Consider the following 20780-nt stretch of genomic DNA (forward strand, 5'->3'; position numbering starts at 1 on the left):
TTGGAGGGACCTGAGCATCAACAGAAGTGGGATGCGCTCAGCACCCGCCCAAAGCCAAGCTGTCCCCGGCAGCTCCAGGCAGGGGCTTGGCCACAGTTGCCTCCGTCCTTGTGCAACTCGCCCCAGGTACGCGGCGAGGCAGGAGGGCGACGGGCAGACTCGCACGCATGCATCGCCACGCAGCAAGAGGGAAAAGCGATGTAAAACGCCTCCCAACCCCCCGGGAACAGCCCTCGGAGCAAGAGGCCCCAGGAGCCACTGTGCAGCTTCAAGCTCTCCGTGTTGTCCCCGTGCTCCCGAATACCAGAGATTCCTGCCCTAAGCCGCCGGCCCAGACCTGCGAGGCAGGATTAGCTGGTGCCCTCCGGCTGCTCCCGCTCTCGGCAAGAACAGCCAAAACTCCGGCAAAACAGAGAAGAAAAGAAAAGCCTCTCTTGGGATCTTTCTTCTTCTTTTCTTCCCCTTTTTCCCCCCTTGTTTTCCTAATTAAAATGGTGCACTGACAGCGGTTGGTGGCTGCAGAGTCTCTGGGCTAATTACAGCTCCTGGCTTCCACCCCGTCCGTTTGTCCCCAGGCCCTCCCTGCTCTGGCACTGCAGGAGAACCCGGTTTGGTCAGGACACAGCAGAGGAGGTGGCTTCCCCCCGGCTTTCTCGGCGGAGGCTCTTTCTTTCTTCCTTTCTTTCTCTCGGGATTCTTGCTGACAGCAGCATCCGTCATCTAACAATATCTCCCGCGCGGACCAGCAGCCGCAGAAGGCACCCGGAGCCCTGTGCCAAGCACGAGCCCTGTGGCCGGCGCGGCCGCCGAGCCCCCTCACTGCCCCCAGCGCTGGGCGCACACCCGGAGGGCACCCAGCGACCCACGTAGCCGTCGGGGCAGGAATTAAAGCTCAGAGGAGACAATCCCCTCCGCCTGCCTCCCGCAGCGGCCAGCGGCTCTGCTCCAGGAATAGGTTTATCCTGCCCGTGACCTTGCTGCCTGCCTGGCCACGGCTCTGCCCGGGGAGAGTCACCTGTGGCCGGGTGCTGTGATGGGGCATCGATAGCGGAGGCGAAGCAAGAGAAGGGATTTCTGCTCTGGCGAGGTCTCAGCGTGACTGCGGCACAGCTGGGCTTCTCCCCGACGGCCAGCCACGGTGGCCTCGGGGTGTCCCCAGTGTGGCACGGCTGGGCTGAGCGCTCCTCCGTCCAGCCCGGCTGCAAATCACGCACGGAGGCTCCCCACCCAACCCACGCCGAGCCGCGGGGTCACCGCTCCAGCCCTTCCCTCGCTGCGGGGGAGACAGGACTTTCTCCCCAGCACCCCGCTGGCATCGCAGGCATCAGCTCGCTTGCAAGAACAACGATGAAACTTTCTCTGGTCCCCGGTCCCAGCGCTGACACGTCCCCCACCCACACCATCCGTGTGTCCGATGGGACTTCGCGTCCCACCAAGGCGTTGGGAGGGGACGGGGGCAGGAGCGAGGGGAAGGCGGCAGCTGCCCGAACCCCCTGCGCGGCTCCAGCTGTTTCCTTGTCTCCCTTCCTCTCCTCGGGGCTCTGCAGCACAATGCGGCCCCACGGAAGCCCCAGATGAACCCAGACTCATCAGCCGTTTGGTTTTCATAACGATGTGTGAAGAGCTGTCTGTACTTTCTCCGCGCCCCAGTTCGTGCCGCCGGCTCCTCCAGGTCCCAGCGAATCCCCGCTCCCTCTCTCGCTCGGAGCTACCTTATGTTTTAAACAGCGAGGTACCACTTTTAGCAAAAATAAACCTCTTTGGGGAGGGGGGAGACAAAAAAAAGGAGCAATCGCAGTTTCTAGGGGTGTAAGGCAATTAATGATTTCCTGCCTCTGCGAGCCACGCTTCCTTCTTAAAACGAGGGAGGTTGTGGCACCCACAAAGACACGGCACGCTTCCTTTCGGGGGGCTGAGGCTTAGGTCCGTGTTTAACGCCATACGGAGCCGGGCGGGAGGCAGCGGCTGAGTTGCTGGATCCCAGATTGCCGTGGCAAGTCCCGGGACCGAGAGCAGGGCTGGGCTGCGGTGGGGAAAGCCTCCGTGGCTGCCAGCGCAGACTCCCCTCTTCCAGAGGAATTCAATTTTTCGCCCTTCTTTTTCCCATATAAAGGCTTTATTAAGAATTTTTAAACTTCCTGCTGGTGTTTGTCACAAACCCAAACAGCCATCCAACATCACCCACTTGGGACATTTATTACCCTGTAAATACTGTTCGCTGTATTGTGTACGTAGCTTTTTAAGACGGATTCCTTACATAGCATCTTCCACAAGCCTCGGCGACGCTCCGCAGCGCTGCTGACCCCGGCCGAGCAGGGAAAGCCCCGAAGGGCTGCGGTACCCCGGGGTGGGCAGCAGCGGCTGCTCGGCCATGGGAAACGGCGGAGAAGCCCCTTTCTGCTCGAGGTTTTTTTTTTACTTACGAGGACGTGAGCCTGGCCACGAAGGGCTGTGCGTGCGTGGCAGCCCTGGGGTTTTACCGGGAGCCCTGCAACACCCAGGTTTCAACCTGATGCTGCGGTTCAAGAACAGGGAGGATGAGGAGAGCGGCTGTTAGCTGAGGGTGGGGAGAAAAGCAACCCCACGTAGCTGTCCGGACAGGTAAAGCAAGCCTGGAGGACAGGACACCTCCTCTCTGCTCCGCACGTGCACATTGCTGTATTTTTTCTGCAAAGACGGAGGGGTTTTAAGCTGATCTCACGATTTTTTAACGCTGGAGGTTAGCAGTAGCGTTATACCCCGAGCTCCATGAGCAGCGCTGCCTTATCTGGACCTGGGGGAGCACAGAGATGACCGAACCCGGGGAGAAAGGGACCTGTGTCCTCCAGATACAAGGGCCAGACGCTGCGTGGTGCCGAGCGGGTGCTCGGGACGATCGGATGGGGTGACGAGCAGCCCGGGAAAAAGCCAAACCTGCACGGCGTGCACAGCGTGCTGCTGGCGTAGGACCTGCCAGCTGCTCAGTGCCGGGGAAAAGTAATCAATAAAAAAAGTACTGTGTAGAGGAGAACTAACAGAAAAACACAGGACGCATCACGCTGGAGCTCATCATTTGCGGAGGCAAGTCCCAGCTCGGATCTGGGCTGCTGCCGCCAGCCAGCCCGGGGCTCAGAGCTGCCACCGGCACAATGCCACCGAGCAGCAGTGACAAGTCCCACGTCCAGGCAAGCTCTGCGGCGGGGCAAGGCCGGGCAGGACGCGTTCCTGGAAGACGTGGGACCAAAAGAACTCGGAATGGCCTCTGAGCCCTGGCTGCACCCATGGGTGCCACGCGGAGACCGGGCCCTGTCCCGCTGCTGGGGGACAGAGCTGCCATGCGACGCCCTGCCCTTGGCCCCCGCGCCCCGCTGCACCCCAGCATGGGCGACCTGTCCCAGCCCCCTCCACTGTGCTGGAGCCCCCACGCAGGGCACAATCCCCTGGGAGCCCCGGCGCAACCCCGGTCCCCCCCCGGCGCTGGCAGACCACATCACCCCGGCTGTGCCGGGAGGCCCCACACAACCTCTCAGCACCCTCAGAGCACCCTGAAAGGGTGCCCCGTGCCAGCCCCCCTCTATACCAGGTGCTGTGGGTGACCCGTTAATGGGGTGCACCATGCCAGAACGCCCCCTTAACCGGGTGCTGTGGGAACCTCCGTTAACGGGGTGCACTGTGCCAGACCTCCCCCGGACTGGGTGCTGCCAGAGCCCCCATTAACGGGGTGCACCGAGCCAGCCCCCCTCTATACCGGGTGCTGTGGGTGACCCGTTAACGGGGTGCACCGAGCTAGCTCCCCTCTATACCGGGTGCTGTGGGTGACCCGTTAACGGGGTGCACTGAGCCAGCCCCCCTCTATACTGGGTGCTGTGGGAACCCCCATTAACAGGGTGCACCGAGCCAGCCCCCCTCTATACCGGGTGCTGTGGGAACCCCCATTAACAGGGTGCACCGAGCCAGCCCCCCTCTCTACCGGGTGCTGTGGGTGACCCGTTAACGGGGTGCACCGAGCCAGCCCTCCTCTCTACCGGGTGCTGTGGGTGACCTGTTAACGGGGTGCACTGAGCCAGCCCCCCTCTATACCGGGTGCTGCAGGTGACCCGTTAACGGGGTGCACCGAGCCAGCCCCCCTCTATACCGGGTGCTGTGGGAACCCCCGTTAACGGGGTGCACCGAGCCAGCCCCCCTCTATACCGGGTGCTGTGAGTGACCCGTTAACGGGGTGCACTGAGCCAGCCCCCCTCTATACCGGGTGCTGTGGGTGACCCGTTAACGGGGTGCACTGAGCCAGCCCCCCTCTATACCGGGTGCTGTGGGTGACCCGTTAACGGGGTGCACCGAGCCAGCCCCCCTCTATACCGGGTGCTGCAGGTGACCCGTTAACGGGGTGCACCGTGCCAGACCCCTCTATACCGGCTGCACCGGGAGCCCCCGTTAACGGGGTGCACTGTGCCAGACCCACCCCCGGGCCCCGTTGCGACGCACGCGCCGGGCTCAGCGCGAGCCCCGCTCCCCGCAGCCCGCGCCACCGGGCGCGCGAACCGGAGCGAGGCGGGACGCACGCACGCACGCACGCACGCACGCAGCCCCCGCCGCTTACGCAACGCGCTCCCGCCGCTCTACGTGCGCGGCCGCGTGGCGCCGCCGCCGCCGCGCGCACGCGCACGCGCTGTTCCTCCTCCTGCCTTCCCCCCCCCCCCCCCGCGCCTCACCGGCCGCCTCGTGCCGGGAGCGCGCGCGCGCTCCCGCCCCTCCCTCCTCCTCCTCCTCCTCCTCCTCCTCCTCCTCCTCCGCTGCCGCCGCTCGCCCGCCCGCTCTCTCGGTGTGTCGGTGCGGGGCCGCCGCGTCGCCGGCAGGAAGCCTCCCCGCTCCCGCCCCCCGCCGCCGCTCCCTCCCCCGCCGCCCCGCCGCGGGGGGGCGCAGCCCCGCAGCCCCCGCCGCCGCCGCCCCGCCATGCCGGAGAAGCGGCCCTTCGAGCGGCTGCCCGCCGACGTGTCCCCCCTTAACTACGGACTCTGCCTCAAGCCCGACCTCATCGACTTCACCTTCGAGGGCAAGCTGGAGGCCGCCGTGCAGGTAGGGCCCCGGCCCGGCCCCTCCTCCTCCTCCTCCTCCCCCCGCCGCCGGGCCCTGAGGGGACCCCTTCCCTCAGCCCGCTCCTCCCGCCGCCGGGCCCTGAGGGAGCCCCGTCAGCCCGCCGGGCCCGGCTCCCCGCTCCCTCCGTCAGCCGGGCCCTGAGGGAGCCCCGACAGCCAGCGGGGGCCCGATCCCCCCCCCCCTTCCCCCTTCCCCTCCTCGCCGCCGGGCCCTGAGGGCCTCCCCCCGCCGGCAGCCGGCCGGGGCCCGGCCCTCGGCGCGGTGGAGCCGGCCAGGCAGGTGCAGGGAGGCCGCTCGGGGCTGCCCCCCCCGCCCTCCCGCCGTCTCCGCCCTCCCTTTCCATTCAGCCTATACATCTATATGTATATACCCCCCCCACCCCGGGGCCAGGCGTCGGGGAAGGGGAGAGGGCAGCCCGCCGGCCCCGCCCTGCCCCGCTCCGTCCCCCGGGAGGAGCGGGAGCGGCCTGGGAAGGGCTGGGGGCCTCGCCCCGCCGCCGCGGGCCCCGCGGCTCCCCCTCGGGCTGCGCGGGGGGTGCCCGGCCCGCTCCCTCCCCCCCGGCTCCTCTCCCGCCTGCCCGCTGCCAGAAGGGCCCCGCTAGCAGAAGTCTGTATGTAGGTTAGGCGTGGAGCGGTCGGAGCCGCGGGTATCTGCCTCGCTGGTATCTCCGGCTTCCCCCAAATCCGTAGTGAGCACCCTGTTCCTGTTTTCAGCCTCCGGCGTGCTGCTTTTATCTATATCCAGCCATTCAGATGGCTCGGGATTTTGCTGGAAAGACAAACTATCACATATGCAATTAAATGAGAACTCCCCGGTGCAGTACGATAAGCTGGTAGGCCTCAGTGTCATGAAAAGCTTGAAGTCAGTGAAGCGAGAGGCTCGGTGAACAGTGGGAAGGGGTGTGCAAACTAAAAACGCCGGGTCTTCTGCCTCTTCTGAAAGGCAAAAGCTTCCCCACGTTCATGCTTCAAAGCCAGAATGTTTGATGAAAGCCCTGAAGTCTCATAGTCATTCTCAGGCTGCTGTGCCAAGATTTTCTAAATTTGCTTTCATGTCTTTCCTTGTGCAATGATTTGAAATAGATGCGGAATTGTAAGGGCTTACCGGACTTTTTCTTAAAATGGGATGGCTGTATTGAGCACTCAGAAATATTTGAGGGAGATTTTAAATACTGAGATGTGTACAGATTGACATCTTGATCTAAAGAGGTGGTTAAAACCTTGTTTTAAAATGAGGTAGCATTGGGGTGATAAAACTGCTGAATCTGAAGCACAGGTACAGAGGAGAGCGAGTGCCTCACTGGGCAAGTGTCTGTGGAAGTTGGGGAGGGCAGAAGGCTGTGAATGATAGGGAATCTTGTGACTTTTTGGACCTGGAGGAAGACGACCAGAGATGAGTAAGTTTGTGTCATGTGGAAGAAATACTGAAAACATAAATTGCCTTGCGGATTGTGTTCTAGCTCAAGTCCTCGGGCCGCTCCTGTCTCTGGGGTCTCAGCCTGGGTGAAAATGCTAGCTTGAGAAATTCCCAACCTCTTCCGTCTTAATCCTAGCCACCTATTCCTGTCTTCGCACCCAAGTTGCTGCTCCTCAGTCCGGTTACAGCTGTGGGGCTGTGCTGTAAATGGGATCACTGAAATCATCCAGGTTAAAAATAACACTTGGGGGAGGGGAGCAGTGGCTTTTTAAGCCGGCATTGCTACTGAGGAGAGGGTAGTATTGAGCAGCAGCCTTGGAAACTTAGTTTAAATCCAGGAATAACAAGGATTTGGAGGCTTCTTGTGGAGATGGTAATTGGTTTGCAGATTTAAGTCCAGTTGAGATATTTTTAATATTGTTTGCTGTTCAGGGGATTGCTCAATGAATTCCTAGAGCAATGGATACCACCTGACAATGCGAAATCCTGACTTCCCTACCAGCTGAGGGCATGTGTTAAGGAAGAACACTGATCTGGCAGGTTCAAGGTTGTAAAAAACTCTTGTTCACATCATGGTGAGCTGATCTGATGTTCCCACGGTAGAGATAATTAAAAAAATATAGGGCGAGGTTTTTAAAACATATCTGAAGTACATATCTTCATTTTTAAATAACTTTTAACAACCATAGACTGAAGAATCATGAGGCCACATCCCAGCTGCGTGCAAGCAAGTACAGGAGGGGTGCAGGAAGGTGTATAGGGTGAGTGTTTGCGTGCTTGTCTCGAGTTAGAAATCTGGAGAAGTTTGCTGTGGCTGCCAGTATCCAAAGCACGGTAAAGGCACGTTCCAGAAAATTAGAGGGTAACTATTCTGCATCTTAATGGAGAGAAGAACAACCACCTCACCCACAGAACTAGGTGGACAGGATGCTTTTTCTACAAGGGAATGGCTTACTTAAGAATATGCTAACATTTACTAGTTGTTTGTTATTGAGCTGGGATTGAATCTAGAAAATAAAAAATCATTTGTGTGCTTTTGGATCTAATTGGTTCAGTTACGGACCTGTTGGCCGTTCCTACTACCACCTTGTAATAAGGTGGAGCGGAGCTCTTCAGAGGCATTCTGTTCTCAGCATATGTGAGAGCTTTGGTGTACATTATACAGCTGTCGAGGTAAAAGTGATTTTATGTTAAGACACAAACTTTGAATTTTACAGATTTTGGGTAGGGAAGTATATACACTGCCTCCTCTTGAAGATCCAGGTATCGTTTTTTTGTAACCAATCAAGAATAATTATTAGTTCCTCTGCTCCATTCCAGTATGATAATGGCTGGACAAGCGATAATCCACATCAAGTATTTAAACCAGTGATGCTTTGTGACCTGCAGGGTGAGTACTGAAACTTTGACAGCAGAATCAATCATGTTTAATCACAAAATTAGGAAAACTTTTCATTATGTACATCAAAAGTGTTTGTTTGCTTTGTTATTTTGCCTCTTTAATGGCAAACTGGAATTAGTGAAGACTGTGATAGTCAAGACACTGCAAGTGAACACTTGATCAGTCAGTTTGTGTTTCTCACTCACAACCATTAAATAGGATTTGGCAGCCCTCTGCGTAGAATTTTGGTAAGTCTTCCGACTTGAGCACCAAGCCCTTGAGAAATGTTAAATAACCTTCCAGTCTTGGCTTTGGGGCAGTACATTTGTGTTGGCTTTTGCACATATACATAACTTAACAAAACATTTTGTCTTTATTCCACAGTAATAAATGTTACACTTATATGGCTCCTTCAAATAAGCTTCGAAGGGTAAAACCTTTTATGATTCAAAAGATAAGGCTGTTGCTTCAGTGTCAGCAGTGACCAGGTTGATTTCAAAGCCTTAGAAAGAAATGATATGTGTTTGTAGTTTATTGTGGCACTTCTGGTTTTTGGGTTAGGGAATTGGCCCTCTGTTTAGTATTTGTTGTTCCTTGGTGAAGGAACGATACTGAAATCTGTCTCTTGATAGTTTAATTTCATAGCCTTTGAAGCTGCACTTGTTAATATATAGGTTATCAGATACTTAAGTTTTGTCTGGTTACTCGAGATTTTTAAATATGTAATTTGTGGTCATATGCATATTTTTGAAGTCTGTAGAATTGTGTAACAATTGTGTAAACTGACAGTAGATAATTGCCATTTATCACAGTTAAAAAAAACCAAAAATCCTTAAATGAACTATTTCACAAGGAACCCTTATCACAGCTAGGACAAAACGTGGTTGTGGAAGAATCCGACACTGCGTGTTGGTAGTGGATCTGGAGCTGAAATAGTCGCCTGCTCGCAATCCTGTGATCACTCTGTCAGTTATGTCATCTTTTAGCATTTTAAACTGTTGATTTGTTGGGTGTGTGGGGATGTTTCTGAATGAGCACAATTAAGATTTTTTTTTTTTTTTTTTGGTGGAAATAGTTCATCTACTTTATTCATCTGTTAGCTTGAGATTTAATTATTATAATCCTGATTCTCAGGGTCTAGTTATCAGTGCAGCGCACTCATATTACTCAGTGTCTAGGTCAACTTTTTTCCATTCTGCTTTTGACTCCTGGGAGGCCTAACGGAGGGCTGGAACAAAGAGGGGATGTGCGGCTGTTCTGTTCTTCAGCATCGTGCTGAAAAGGCAAACATGAGTAACTAGCAACAGAAACAAATATCTGGCTCCCGAAGTTCAACGGTTGTTTTAAGCTTCTAAATGGAAGTTCTTCACACTGTCACGGCTCCAAAGCGATCACCTGTCCGGCGCAGGGTGTAGTGGTGCAGAGCTTCGGAAAGGTGCATGGTTGTCTTCTAACTTCCTGGTATTTACCTCTATACAAACTACCTTCTTTGGAGAGTGTTGTGTGGTGATTCATTTCTTTTACTAGAAAACTGCAGTGAGGTGTTTCTTGGTTGCAAAGCAACCTATCTTTACTTTAAAGAATTTACAACCTGAGGTAGATGACTCTTTTAAGTATCTTTCGCAGTCCCTTTAATATGTCTTAAGGATACTCTGTTACATTTAGCAATGTTTAACCTGTATCTGTTGCTTTTTATAGGTTAATTATGCAGTATCTGCTAGACTAAAGAATATGTAGTCTTCTGATCCTGCTGCATGCCAGTTAAAGGTTAATTGTGACACTCTTGCATGTAAACCTTGAAAAATTAAGCTTAATGGGTGTAGTATTTGTGCTCAGTATCGCCTGGCGCTGGGGGGGGGGAAGTTGTCTAGTATAAATATATGGTCATGTTATCCAGCATTGTAACTTACATTTCCAGCACATAAAATTAGATCTGAATTTGAGTGTTAAAGGCACCGTACTGGGAGTTCAAGTCTGGTGCTTCAAACTCTGTGGACCCTTATGCCACCAGCTTCAAAAATAGGAATGCCTTTGCTGTTCTCCCCCACAGAAAGGCCTCTTCCAGTTCAGTAATTCATGAGGCTAAGATGATTGCATTGATTGTAGTTACAAAGGGATTTACTTGTCTGTGTGAATTTGACACTTCTGAAGTATGTGTGACTGCTACAGATGAATGTAGTTGGATGCTCTTTGGAATGAAGTGAATTTTTCCAGTGGGCCAATTAGTTTTGGCATCGGTAATTTTACTACTTGGCTACCATAATTTGCTTGAGATGCAGATAAATAAAACTTTTTATTCCTTTTGTCATTGAGGTCTGAAATTCTTAAAAAGATACATCCTAGAACAGAACTGAGGTAATTTTAGTTGTCTATTTTTAGGGAATAAAATGCTAACAGCATACATACTTGTTATAATGCTACTTTTAGAAAAGGACTCTGAAGCTGAGTGGCAAGAGTTTAATTATCTAGTCTTAGGAATGGCTCTAGAGAATTAGTTGTGACTATAGAAGGTGTCTTTTGGTGCACCTCATCCTGTATTTCAGGTAGGCTGACATTCTACTAAAGCCATTCAAATTCTTGTTTCTAATGTCCTTAAAAAGGTTTTTCCATCAAGACCTTTCCTGCTCTGGTAACCGGTGAAAATCAAAAGCTTTACAGCATCTTCGAGTCCTATTTGACAGAGTTTTGAAAATGTCTTCATTTTCAAAACTAAATAATTAGCCTTTTTAGCTTTTCTTCTGTCTAATGATGTTACCTTGGAAAGCTTTTTGGGGGAACTTAAGCTGTTATCTCCTATTGGGTGAGATTTTCCTTCCCAGAAACAAGTGCTGAGCATGAATGTGGATGTGTAGGGGGTTGGGAAGTGTGTGTCATCTTAGTCTAATGACAGGTTACCGACACAGTTAAAACGTCTTAAATGTCTGCAGTTTTATTGCAGGGCAGACCTGCTTGTGGTATCTGTGTCTGCCTAATCTCAGTAAGTATTTGAATTGTGATTAATGTTACTAGAGTTGCATCAAAAGCAACAGGTTTAAAGTTTTGAAACATTCCTTCATTCCAGATACTGGTCTTAGCTCATCTGCTGCTTTTCAGCATGTCAGCCTTATGGCAAACATACTTTCATCGTGGGCATTTGTGGCTTGCTATTGCCTTGATTAGCCTCTTCTTGTTGAAGAGTACATTTATTACATTATAGAGCAAGGTGAAGCAGGGTGACAGTTCGCATATATACAGCTTTGTAATTGGTTATACCTTATGCAGTGAGATGCTTTTTTGCCTTCTAATATGATTGCATTCATGAAAAGCACTGCATGAGCAGAATATCTGTCTTCCAGAACATAGTATTAGCAGAAATGTAAAAGCAGCTTCAAGGTACCGCTTACAGTAAAACACCTTCATTCATCTTCATGATATACATGGTGTCTGTAAGCATTAGGCTATAGGTTCTGGTGGGAGAAAATGGTCATAAGTTAAGTATGCTGGGCGGTTTATAGTTTTGTTTTGGTTTTGTTCTTACAGGTGTGTCTGTACTTCATTATTTTTAGTGGATCAGAGGGAGGAGGCTCTCATGCTAGAGCCTGTGTGCCAACGTGAAAACTTTTTTTTTCCCCACTGAATTAAATTATGAGAGCCTCAGAAGTGTGCTGTAGAGTACACCCTCGGTATTAGTATCTGCACGCTGACTTTTGCCCTTTGTTTTTCAGGAGTTGGAGGGTAAACAGTTTTTAGGCTACTGGCTCACTCTGTCCCTTTAAATGTTTTCTAGTGTGTTGCACTCTTTTGTAAAACTGGCTTGATATTTGTAGGAGGTAAGAAAAGATCTAAAAATGGGTAATTGCCTTTCTAAGGAGCCTCTGAAGTTGTCTCTGCTTAAACCTAAGCTTTCTCATTTTGCAGGCACAGTACTACATTGCGAATTCTTCTGTCCTCAGAAGAGGTTGTTTTTTAAAGATCAAGACTATTGTTAAACCCAGTATTGTCTGCAATTTGGACAGCTCTTTATGCATGTTGAATTCTTAATCCAGAGAGATTTGGATTTGTAGATTGAATAAAGATCTCTACTAGACATCTATGAGAAGCTTTTCTCATTCTGATTTTTCTGTGTTTCAGAAGACCTTGAAAACCCCCAAACCCTAATATTGTGATGAAAATTGTTGGGGTTTGATCTTAGGTTTTGGGAAGTGTTGTAATCCTTTAGTTTCATGCACACCAAATTTAAAAAAAAAAATTGCAGATTGTAAATCTTTACTAGAAGCATTAAATCTAACCTGTGTCACTTCAGCTGTTACATTTGCTCGTTTTATGCTTTGCAAGCATGTTGTTTTTAGAAGCGGGTTAAGTTTATTAGGTAACATTGTTTTGGTTTTATTACCATAAACAGGCAACATGGTGAAAACAACACAGCTCTTCTGCACTGTTCCATACGATACACCACTGCAGGGTGACTGGCAAGCAGGGTTTAGAAAGAATCACTAATAGTTACGCTTGTCAAAAAGTATAAGCCCTTATGTAATTTTTATTACACAAACAATTCTGTTAATAGGAATAAGCCATAGACATTTGCTTCAGAAGCAAAGTTGGTGACTGAGGTTAGAAAGAAACTTCTGAGTTAGGTTTGTCTTGTGTTAACCATCCACTGTGGGGGCTGCCTTTCCTTGGAGTATCTGGTATTAGCCCTCTGGTTCACAAATTAATAGACTAGATGGACCGTTCTTATGATGTGGGTATACCTATTAAGTTATACATTTAAATTTCTTAAGCCTTTCTTATCACTGACTAGGCTTGAATTTGTTTTTTATGTACACAGTGACTAAGGAACCATTTCTTCAGCGAGCCTAGGTAGAACACCTTAAGACTGAATATCTGCTTCCGTTTACTCATCTTGCGTAGATACCAGCTCCTTTATGGCAGAGTGATAAGTGTCCGCTTCAACTATGACACTTCACAGCTTACTATTTTGGCTTTACTTGTAATAAATGCATTCACATTCAGATGCTTGAATGGTGAGCTGGCGTGCCCGTGTAGAGCACTTTGCTCATTTTGCTACAGGGGCGAAGGAGCTCTTGATTCATGGGAGCCAGTTTCCATCACAAATAAGTCCAGCTGCTTTCTGCTGTGTTCAAACATGGATAGCTAGGGTGACGGGTACAGGTGTTAATAGGGCATTTTAAGGTTATAATACCGAAAAACCAAGAAAGGGATATAAGTCCTTATGCTTTAAGGAACTTACTGTCTGGGGTAGGAAGCAGTTCCTTTGTGCATATATTAAACTCTAGTTGGCTGTTACAGAAATTCTTGCTCCTTTATTTAAAGAACTGGCGTTGTCTTCTGCTAGAAATTGTATCCTGGACTAGCAGGACTACCAGCTCGGTCCAGTGTGATGATTCTAGTGGTTTCAGCCATAACTTTCTAAATAATTCCTACTTTAATTCCCAAATATTTTACCCCTTTGTAATTAATTGATATTTAATTTGAATTCCTCTGTATTCAAGCTCTTGCATCCAAATAGAAAGCTGGCACAGTGAGGCAGTTTATTACTATGCTGGGAGCTGGCCACTTGTTAAATAAAGCAAAGTGTGTGTAGCCAAGAGCTGGCAGAAGGAAAGCTTTCAGGAAAATGTAAAGGCGAATTTCTTGGCAGATGTTTTTAACCTAAGAAGTTCTTACAGTGTTGACAGTTTAGAACACAGTACCATAGGTTGTATTTCTGATCATCTCTGAAACCTGTAAGTTTGTGTTCAAAGACGTTTACTATAGTCTCCTGTAGGTCATCTCTAAAAGGAAGCTTACAGGCTCTCTATCTATTTTTGTTGGTCTTGGATTCCCAGGCATGTACAAGGGCCCTATTGTCAAGCTTTCATACCAATTTTTAATAGGCAGTCCATTCCCTTAAATAATTTACAGTCTTGATAAGTAGGCCTAGATGGCTTGAACATGATTCAAGTACGCATGTTCCGGAAAAAATCAGAGCAGTCAGTGGAATACCTTTTTCGTTTTTACTGCTCTTAAGCACTAAATTCTATTTCAAACACTTGATGATGGAGGGTGTTTTAGATTAAAGGGAGGTGGGAGCTCAAGGGAGTAGGGAACACCATTTCTTCCTGATGCTCACAAAATTTCTCTTCCAGGTGAAACATGCAACCAACCAAATTGTGATGAACTGTGCTGACATTGACATTATTACAGCTTCGTATGCGCCAGAAGGAGACGAAGGTAGGATTGCTTTTTTGCTGGAGTTTTTAGGTGTTTATCCATTTCATTTCTGATGGGAGGTGCTGTTGCTAACAGTTAACAACTTTGATTGTAGAATTACGTAACGGCTTGATAAGCTAACCTACCCCTAGAAGCACAAAATTAATTACCTAATCTTCATTGTCATCTCATCACTACCATTTGCATTATGCTTGAAAAAGTTACCTCGAGCTTCCATGAACTCTATGTTCTACATCATCATGCCCAAGTGTTGTAGGCAAAAAGATGTTTGACTGTTTTTACATTATTATTTATCTTTATACCAGATAACTGTGTAAGAACATGATCTGTACCTATGGACTTTGCAATATTGACAAAATCTGTGACAAGGGCTTAGATAAGGAATGCATCAATAATGGCCTGTGGTAGGAGATACTCATTGCGAAGGATTTGAAAAAGTACAGAAGACACTTAATTGATGTTTAGCAAGATGTTCTGAGTGTAGGGAAAAAGGTGATTGTGTGGAGGAGACAATGGTTGGGGTCCAGTTCAGTGAAAGGCTGGAAGTTACTGGAGAAATCAAAGAAGCAGTACCTGTTTGTAACACAGTTACAGCAGTTGACATCTTCCCCAATTATATTTTGAGGAGATGTAGCAGACACAAAAAATGTTTTAACAATTGAAGCGTGAAATGATTGAGGTGTGGAAAATAAGCTCCTTGAAACAGAGTGATGGTCTAACAGTGTGCAAAGCCTTTCTGGTTTTCTTACAGAGCCTTTGCTGCTTCAAGCACAGTAGCTATTTGGTCCACTGTGTATGACTATTTCTTAAGTCCTTCAGAAGACAAAAGGCTTCACGGAGCTTCTGTTTCTATAACGAAAATGCTACAATGATGTCATAAAGCACTTTGTTGAAACCATGACTGTGAATTAAAGGAATGATCTTGATGATGGATAGGAGAAAGGTGTTCCTGTGATTAGGTTTAAACTTCTCTAGTATGCTTATGCAACAGTCGAAGGAAGTTGGAGAGAAGGGCTGTGTTTGAATACCTAAAGAAGAAAAGAAATCTTAATTTTCTGGACTGGATTTGGTAGGGACAATTTAAATTCTTGTAGTGACGTTATCCTAGGACTAATAGATTTGTATGTGACGAGTGGAATGTCTGCAACGAGTCTTTGCATCTAAATTGGTTCAACTTTTTTTGTTTTTAATATAGTATTAAAGAAATCAGAGGGCTTCTTGAGTGCAGTTGAGAGCAGCAGAGCAGTGCTTAGGTGGATGGGGAACTCTGTCCTAAGGAAATAGCGTTCGGTGGGTGTGTTGTGGAAAAGTAAAGCTCACTGCGGGAAGTGCTGTCGCAGCGAGAGGGGGCGGCAGAGAAGAGTATTACCAAAGAGCTTGGAGTCTGGCCACCGAGTTTTGATAGGGAAAGAATAGACCGCTGTTTCCTACGTGCTTGATCCGGGCTCCTGGGTTGTACCCGGGCACTCCATTCCTGCGTGCCTTTCACACGCTGCCGTTAGTGATCTTTAGTTGATTGGATGCACTGTGTTGCTAAGCACTCCTGGAGCTATTTCTTATACTGAGTAATGAGGCGATAACGAGAGTGGTAGTAATAGCGGAGTGTGTATGGAGTCTGCTCCACCCACCAGCGTGCCATAGGCCCAAACCATGTATTAATTTTTTATTTTGTCATTGAGAAAATGAAAATAAATGGAAAAGGTACCTAGGAATAAAGTCTCTTTCCAGTCAAATCAGGAAAAACACAAGAAACAGAGAGGATCTCTATTTTAATGTATTATCTTTGCTGTTTTTGGAGCTGATTTCCTTCTCGTAGGGGTCTATTTTTCTATTCTTTAACAGTGCTATACTCTTCTTGTAACTTCAGAGTATTAATAGTAGAGCTTAATGGAGACTGAGAGTGAAGTACACTGGAAGTGAGTTTCTGTGGCTTAAATTCCTTCATTCTGGTTTTTCAGATAGCCTTGAATGTGGCACCCTGGACACACAGGAATATGAGTACAGCACTCTGGCTATAGTATAGGTACTCACCTCTCAAATTGTCGTATCATAAATATTTGAGGTGCAGTTTTGTTGCCTGTTTACTATAATTATACTCAGGCTTCATGGGGTTAAAACATATCTTTCAGTTTGGTAAACTGCCAACTAGTATAATGGCTTTGGAAGTAAAATTGCATGAAATTGGCAGACTATTTGCTGGCACCTGTTGATACAGATCAAGTCAGTCTTACTAATGCTTCTATTGTGCACAGCTTTTGCATGGTAATTGTATAACTGGTCTCAAAAACAAGAGTATGAAATATAGTCCAACGAACCAACAGAAATATCAGCCAGATCATTTGGATTTAGTTACTTAGGTGAGCCTCGTACCAATTGCCTATATAGCATGTTTGAAAACGAGTGGGAAGTTAGTGATGTTTTCTCCTTTAAAGGCTCTGGTGAAGAATCGTTACCTCTTTTAGTTCTGTACCTCAGTGGGGAAGAATTTGTCTCACACTTGTCTGTAAATGTGAGACAACAGATAATCGTCCGCTTATCTTCTTTCAAGTGTGGTTCTGTTCCGAAAAGTAGCTGTGTGAAAAAGAGACCTTCTTGTTCAACAGATACCTTTCCCTTGTTTATGGAGCTGATCTGTTGACTTTTGTGCAGAATAGTTTATTCTTTTCCTAATAATTCTTGTTCATCTTGAGTGTCTACTGCACTGTGGCTTATACAACAACAGAAATCTTAGCTAGAACTGTGAGCCGTCTTTTCCCTCCCCTCCGACTCACTCTTCTAAAGATGGATACAGCAGAGGGTAGAACTTGGTCTTTGGAATTTTAATGCAGATTTGCAGGGAAATCAGATTATTGCCCAATATTTGACAGGAAGCTGAGGGAGGATCTCTGAAGCTTTAAAGTCAAAGTAGAAAATTTTGCTGCGTAATCTACAATTGAGTGAGAGTGAATAATAAACCAGGAGAGATTGATTTTGCAGTACTTTGGAGTCAAAAAACTCTCTGTTTCATCATAAAACTGGTGTAGTGTTTGTAACTGGAGGTTGTGGATATGCTGTTTGTGCCAGGTACGCTGTAATGGAACAAAGCTACTCAAAAGACTGAGTTTTCCGTTGCCGAAGTTATGACTGGCTCCTCCCACTAATCATAAGCAGCAATTGTTTTTGTTTTTTCCAGAAGCTAGTTTTTAGCATTTGTAGTCAAATGTTTATAGCGCAGCCTTGGTGTTTAGGTGCGCATGTGCTGTAATACCTTTGTCCAAATGGTTGACTTTCCTCAGCTAAATTAAGAACTGAAAAGGCATTCGTAAGCAAGTTGATTCTTAAGTTAAATTTTTGGGGATTGAATTTCGTACTTACTGAATGCTGAGTAGTTTGAGCTTCCTGTGAGTCTCTCTTTTAAGGAGCTGTGAAATTGTGATGGAGTCATAATCAGTGAATTACATTGTCTTTAGCTTGGAAAGCTTTTCAGATACTGGGGGATCTAAAGCAGCTTCTTAAATTCAGGGATGCCTGGAGGGTAGTAGTTGGCAATTTCACATAGAAAATTACAAGCAACCATAGTGATGTTTGTTTAGCAGAAATAATCGGGTGAATGGTTTGTACTTCAACCCTTAGAAGATTTTAAGGCCAGAACTCATTATTTTAGTCTTTTCCTTCCTAGTATGGTTGGGACATGCTTGGATGCTAGCACTAGATGCTGGTTACACTGGAGCCTCAGCTGATGTTTAAAAACAACAAAAGATCACTAGCGCTAACGGAAAGCTGAGCAATGTGACCCAAGTGTATCTAAGCAGCGCTTTCCCTTGGCCTGGGAGTGCTACCATTTCACGATTATCGTAAGGCGGTCTAAAATCACGCTGCTGTGAAGAGGGGCAATGGCTCTTGTCCTCACTCCCTGCCTTCTGTTGGCATTCATGTTTGTACTGTTGCACGGCCATGTGGATCAGGAAACTGCACTAGCTGAAAACTGCCTCTACAAGGGGAAAAAAAAAAAGGCACCTTGGAGACAGATCATCTTCCTGATCCTGACGATTGTATGTGAATGCCAGTGGAAGGAGGGGAATGGGAACATGCAGCTGGGGCCAGGTGGGAAAAATAAGACTACTGTCTCTGCCCGTAGCAGACTAGATTTGTTTAAGCCAGTTGTGAAACCTTTCTTTGTTGTAGAAAAGCTCATCTTCATCCTTTCTTCTGGAGAGGACATGATGTGACAGAATTTTTAATGGTAGTTTTTTTAAGGAGGCCTGGGCTGCGATGGCATGGACACTTTGGGAATATCTGATACGCGAGAATACTCCTGTGAAGGATTTTACAACCACTGGTTTGAAAAACGTGAAAAGATGCAAAAGGGCTTGAAAGCATTAGCATTCTGGGGAATTGCATCGGCATAGCTCAGTGGCTAATGCTGAAGGAGGACAGTGTATGCTATGTCAACATGTAGATGTTTTAAGCTAACATGTTTAATTTGCAGGTAGAGTAGGCAGAGTGCACACAGTCACTGCCAGCTCAGTTGATGAATGCAAGTTCATTAAGCCACCATACCTTAATTGCCTGTGACTTCTCCGTGCTGTGGAATGAGGACTACTTGAAAAAATCCCATCTCTTGCGCTTGCCTTTATCTTCACTTTGAAATACGTGCACATTTGACATCGCTTAAAACCTTTGGCTAGGATCCATGTTTATAAGCATGTAATACAGAAATTGGGATCATTAATTGATGTATCCATCTGGTTACTGTGTAATTTCAGGAAGTACTCTGTAGAAGGATTGTAATTTATTTAAAATCCTGTTGTAAAATTTGATATGCAGTGCTCCGAGTTTGGGAGGGTGGCTAGATCTGATTTTTGTGTATTTCTTCCAAAGACATGGAGCACTAGCAGCTTTTTATTTTCTCATGCGACTTGGTCCAGACTGTGTACTAATGTGCTAGTGATTAACTTGCAACCTTGCAGCGCCAAACTCTCCAGAGTTGTTAGGCTGCCAAAATTGTGTTGGTCTCTTCAGGAGATTTTGTATTCAACACTGTTAGGAATTCAGACAGCCTTTTACTGCAATCACATCTTTGTTATAAGTAGTTCTCTTAAACTCTAACAAAAAGTATTGTTGATGGTTTTCCATAGTTTTTTTGCTCTGGATTAAATTATTAGCACTGAATAGTTAGTTAAAAAAAAATGTAGCTTTGAATCTTTCAGTTGTATTCTGCTGTTTCAGAAATTGATATATAAGCAGCTGCTTTGAGAATGACAAAAAATTGCTGGAGCTGAGCGTGGAAAGACTCTCGTCCTAGACACCGACTCCTCAATGAGGACACGTCTTGTGAAACTGCAAATGAGCGTTACCTTCTGTTCCAGATGTACTCTGGCCGTTGCTTTTAAGTGCTCATCAGAGGCTAGTTGTCCTGGCAAGGGGGGCAGTCCTGGGGTATCACAAGACTCTCGGCCTCCTTTAGTGGAGATTGGGATCAGAATGTGCTGGGAGTGCGCAGCATCGTCATGAGATGGCTGCTTCCAGCCCATTTAAACTATAACTTGTTTAAACATTGTTTCTAACCTTAGGGTAATTGGGATCTAACACTGTAAAATTAAGGTTGAGAAGCTCTTTGAAACAAGGTTGCTTTCTGCAGTGTGTTAAGATGCTTTCGCAGGCTATTGCAGGGGAAAAAACTGAAGGTCTTCACCTTCTTCTAGCCCTGGTAATGTTTACCTGTGTCTTTCCTATGGCTTTCCTGGTACAGGTTAAAAAGGTTATAAAGTAGTGAAGCTACAAATTCAAATACACTTAGGAGGACTTCACATTTGGGAGAGGAGGAGGGGGAAACTTGATATTCATTGTCAACTTTTGGCAGAAGATCTGCATAATACGCATTCTTCTGTATTTCTCAGTTTCAGTAGGTTAGAACTATGATCCTGAAGTCACGGTATTGTTTGTCTTCAGTATCAGATTGTTGTAAAAAGATACAAATGTTTTTGGTTTGCTGTGGTCATTTTAAAGTACGTGCGGGGGGAGTGTTTCTGCATTCTTGTACTGATTTTTATCAGACATTTCTCAGGTTTTCATTTAGCCTCTGACCACAGGCTGACAGCTCAGCATCTGCAGGTTGTCCAGCAGCGGGATTCCTCCCAGGCAGGCTGACATAAATTTCCGACAGGTATTCAGCCCGTTCTTCCCTCTGACCGAGGTCACTAACATGCTATTGCAGAACAACAGGTTTGTTGTCTGTTGGACTCTAAAGATAGCTGGGGTCAAAATCCATTGGATCTAAAGGATGTAGTCAGCAATCAGCTCCCCTCTCTGTTGCTGGGAAGCCCACTTTCAGACTAGTGTGATGTACATTAGCGTTGTTCCCCTGAATATCTTCTCTCCAACTCTCTTACAACGTCTCCTTTTCTGCCTCAGTATTTCGCAGAGTTGTAAGAAAAAAAGCTAAACCTTTATTTTTCGTTGCTTGTTGCCCAATGCTTGCTGGCATTGTGATGTCCTTGGCATGTATTCTGTTTAACTGGTCTATCTCACCCCTCTTACAGTTGATTTTAAAAATCTTGGAAGTCCTCAGTGCAGACTAGTAGTCTAAAGTTCTTCTACATGATCCTGTAAAGAATTTTTTCTTGAATTTGGTTCTGTAGTGTATTTTTTTTTTTACAGCTAGAATTGTTTTATTGTAAGCATTTATGTATTATGTACCCTAGCATGGTGGTTAATT

At 47.2% G+C, this 20780-nt stretch overlaps 1 protein-coding gene across 1 annotated transcript in view; it reads left to right on the forward strand.

The window, feature by feature from the left end:
- The first annotated feature begins 4929 nt into the window (after nucleotides 1-4929).
- NPEPPS (aminopeptidase puromycin sensitive) overlaps nucleotides 4930-20780 on the forward strand; it is a 39447-nt gene continuing 23596 nt past the window's right edge. Inside the window, exons 1-2 of the mRNA XM_059830333.1 lie at nucleotides 4930-5052; nucleotides 13999-14083. Coding sequence (XP_059686316.1) covers nucleotides 4930-5052; nucleotides 13999-14083 — 208 coding nt within the window. The remainder of the gene's footprint in view (nucleotides 5053-13998; nucleotides 14084-20780) is intronic.

Source organism: Gavia stellata, chromosome 28 (genome assembly GCF_030936135.1).
Source record: "Gavia stellata isolate bGavSte3 chromosome 28, bGavSte3.hap2, whole genome shotgun sequence".
NCBI lineage: Eukaryota > Metazoa > Chordata > Aves > Gaviiformes > Gaviidae > Gavia > Gavia stellata.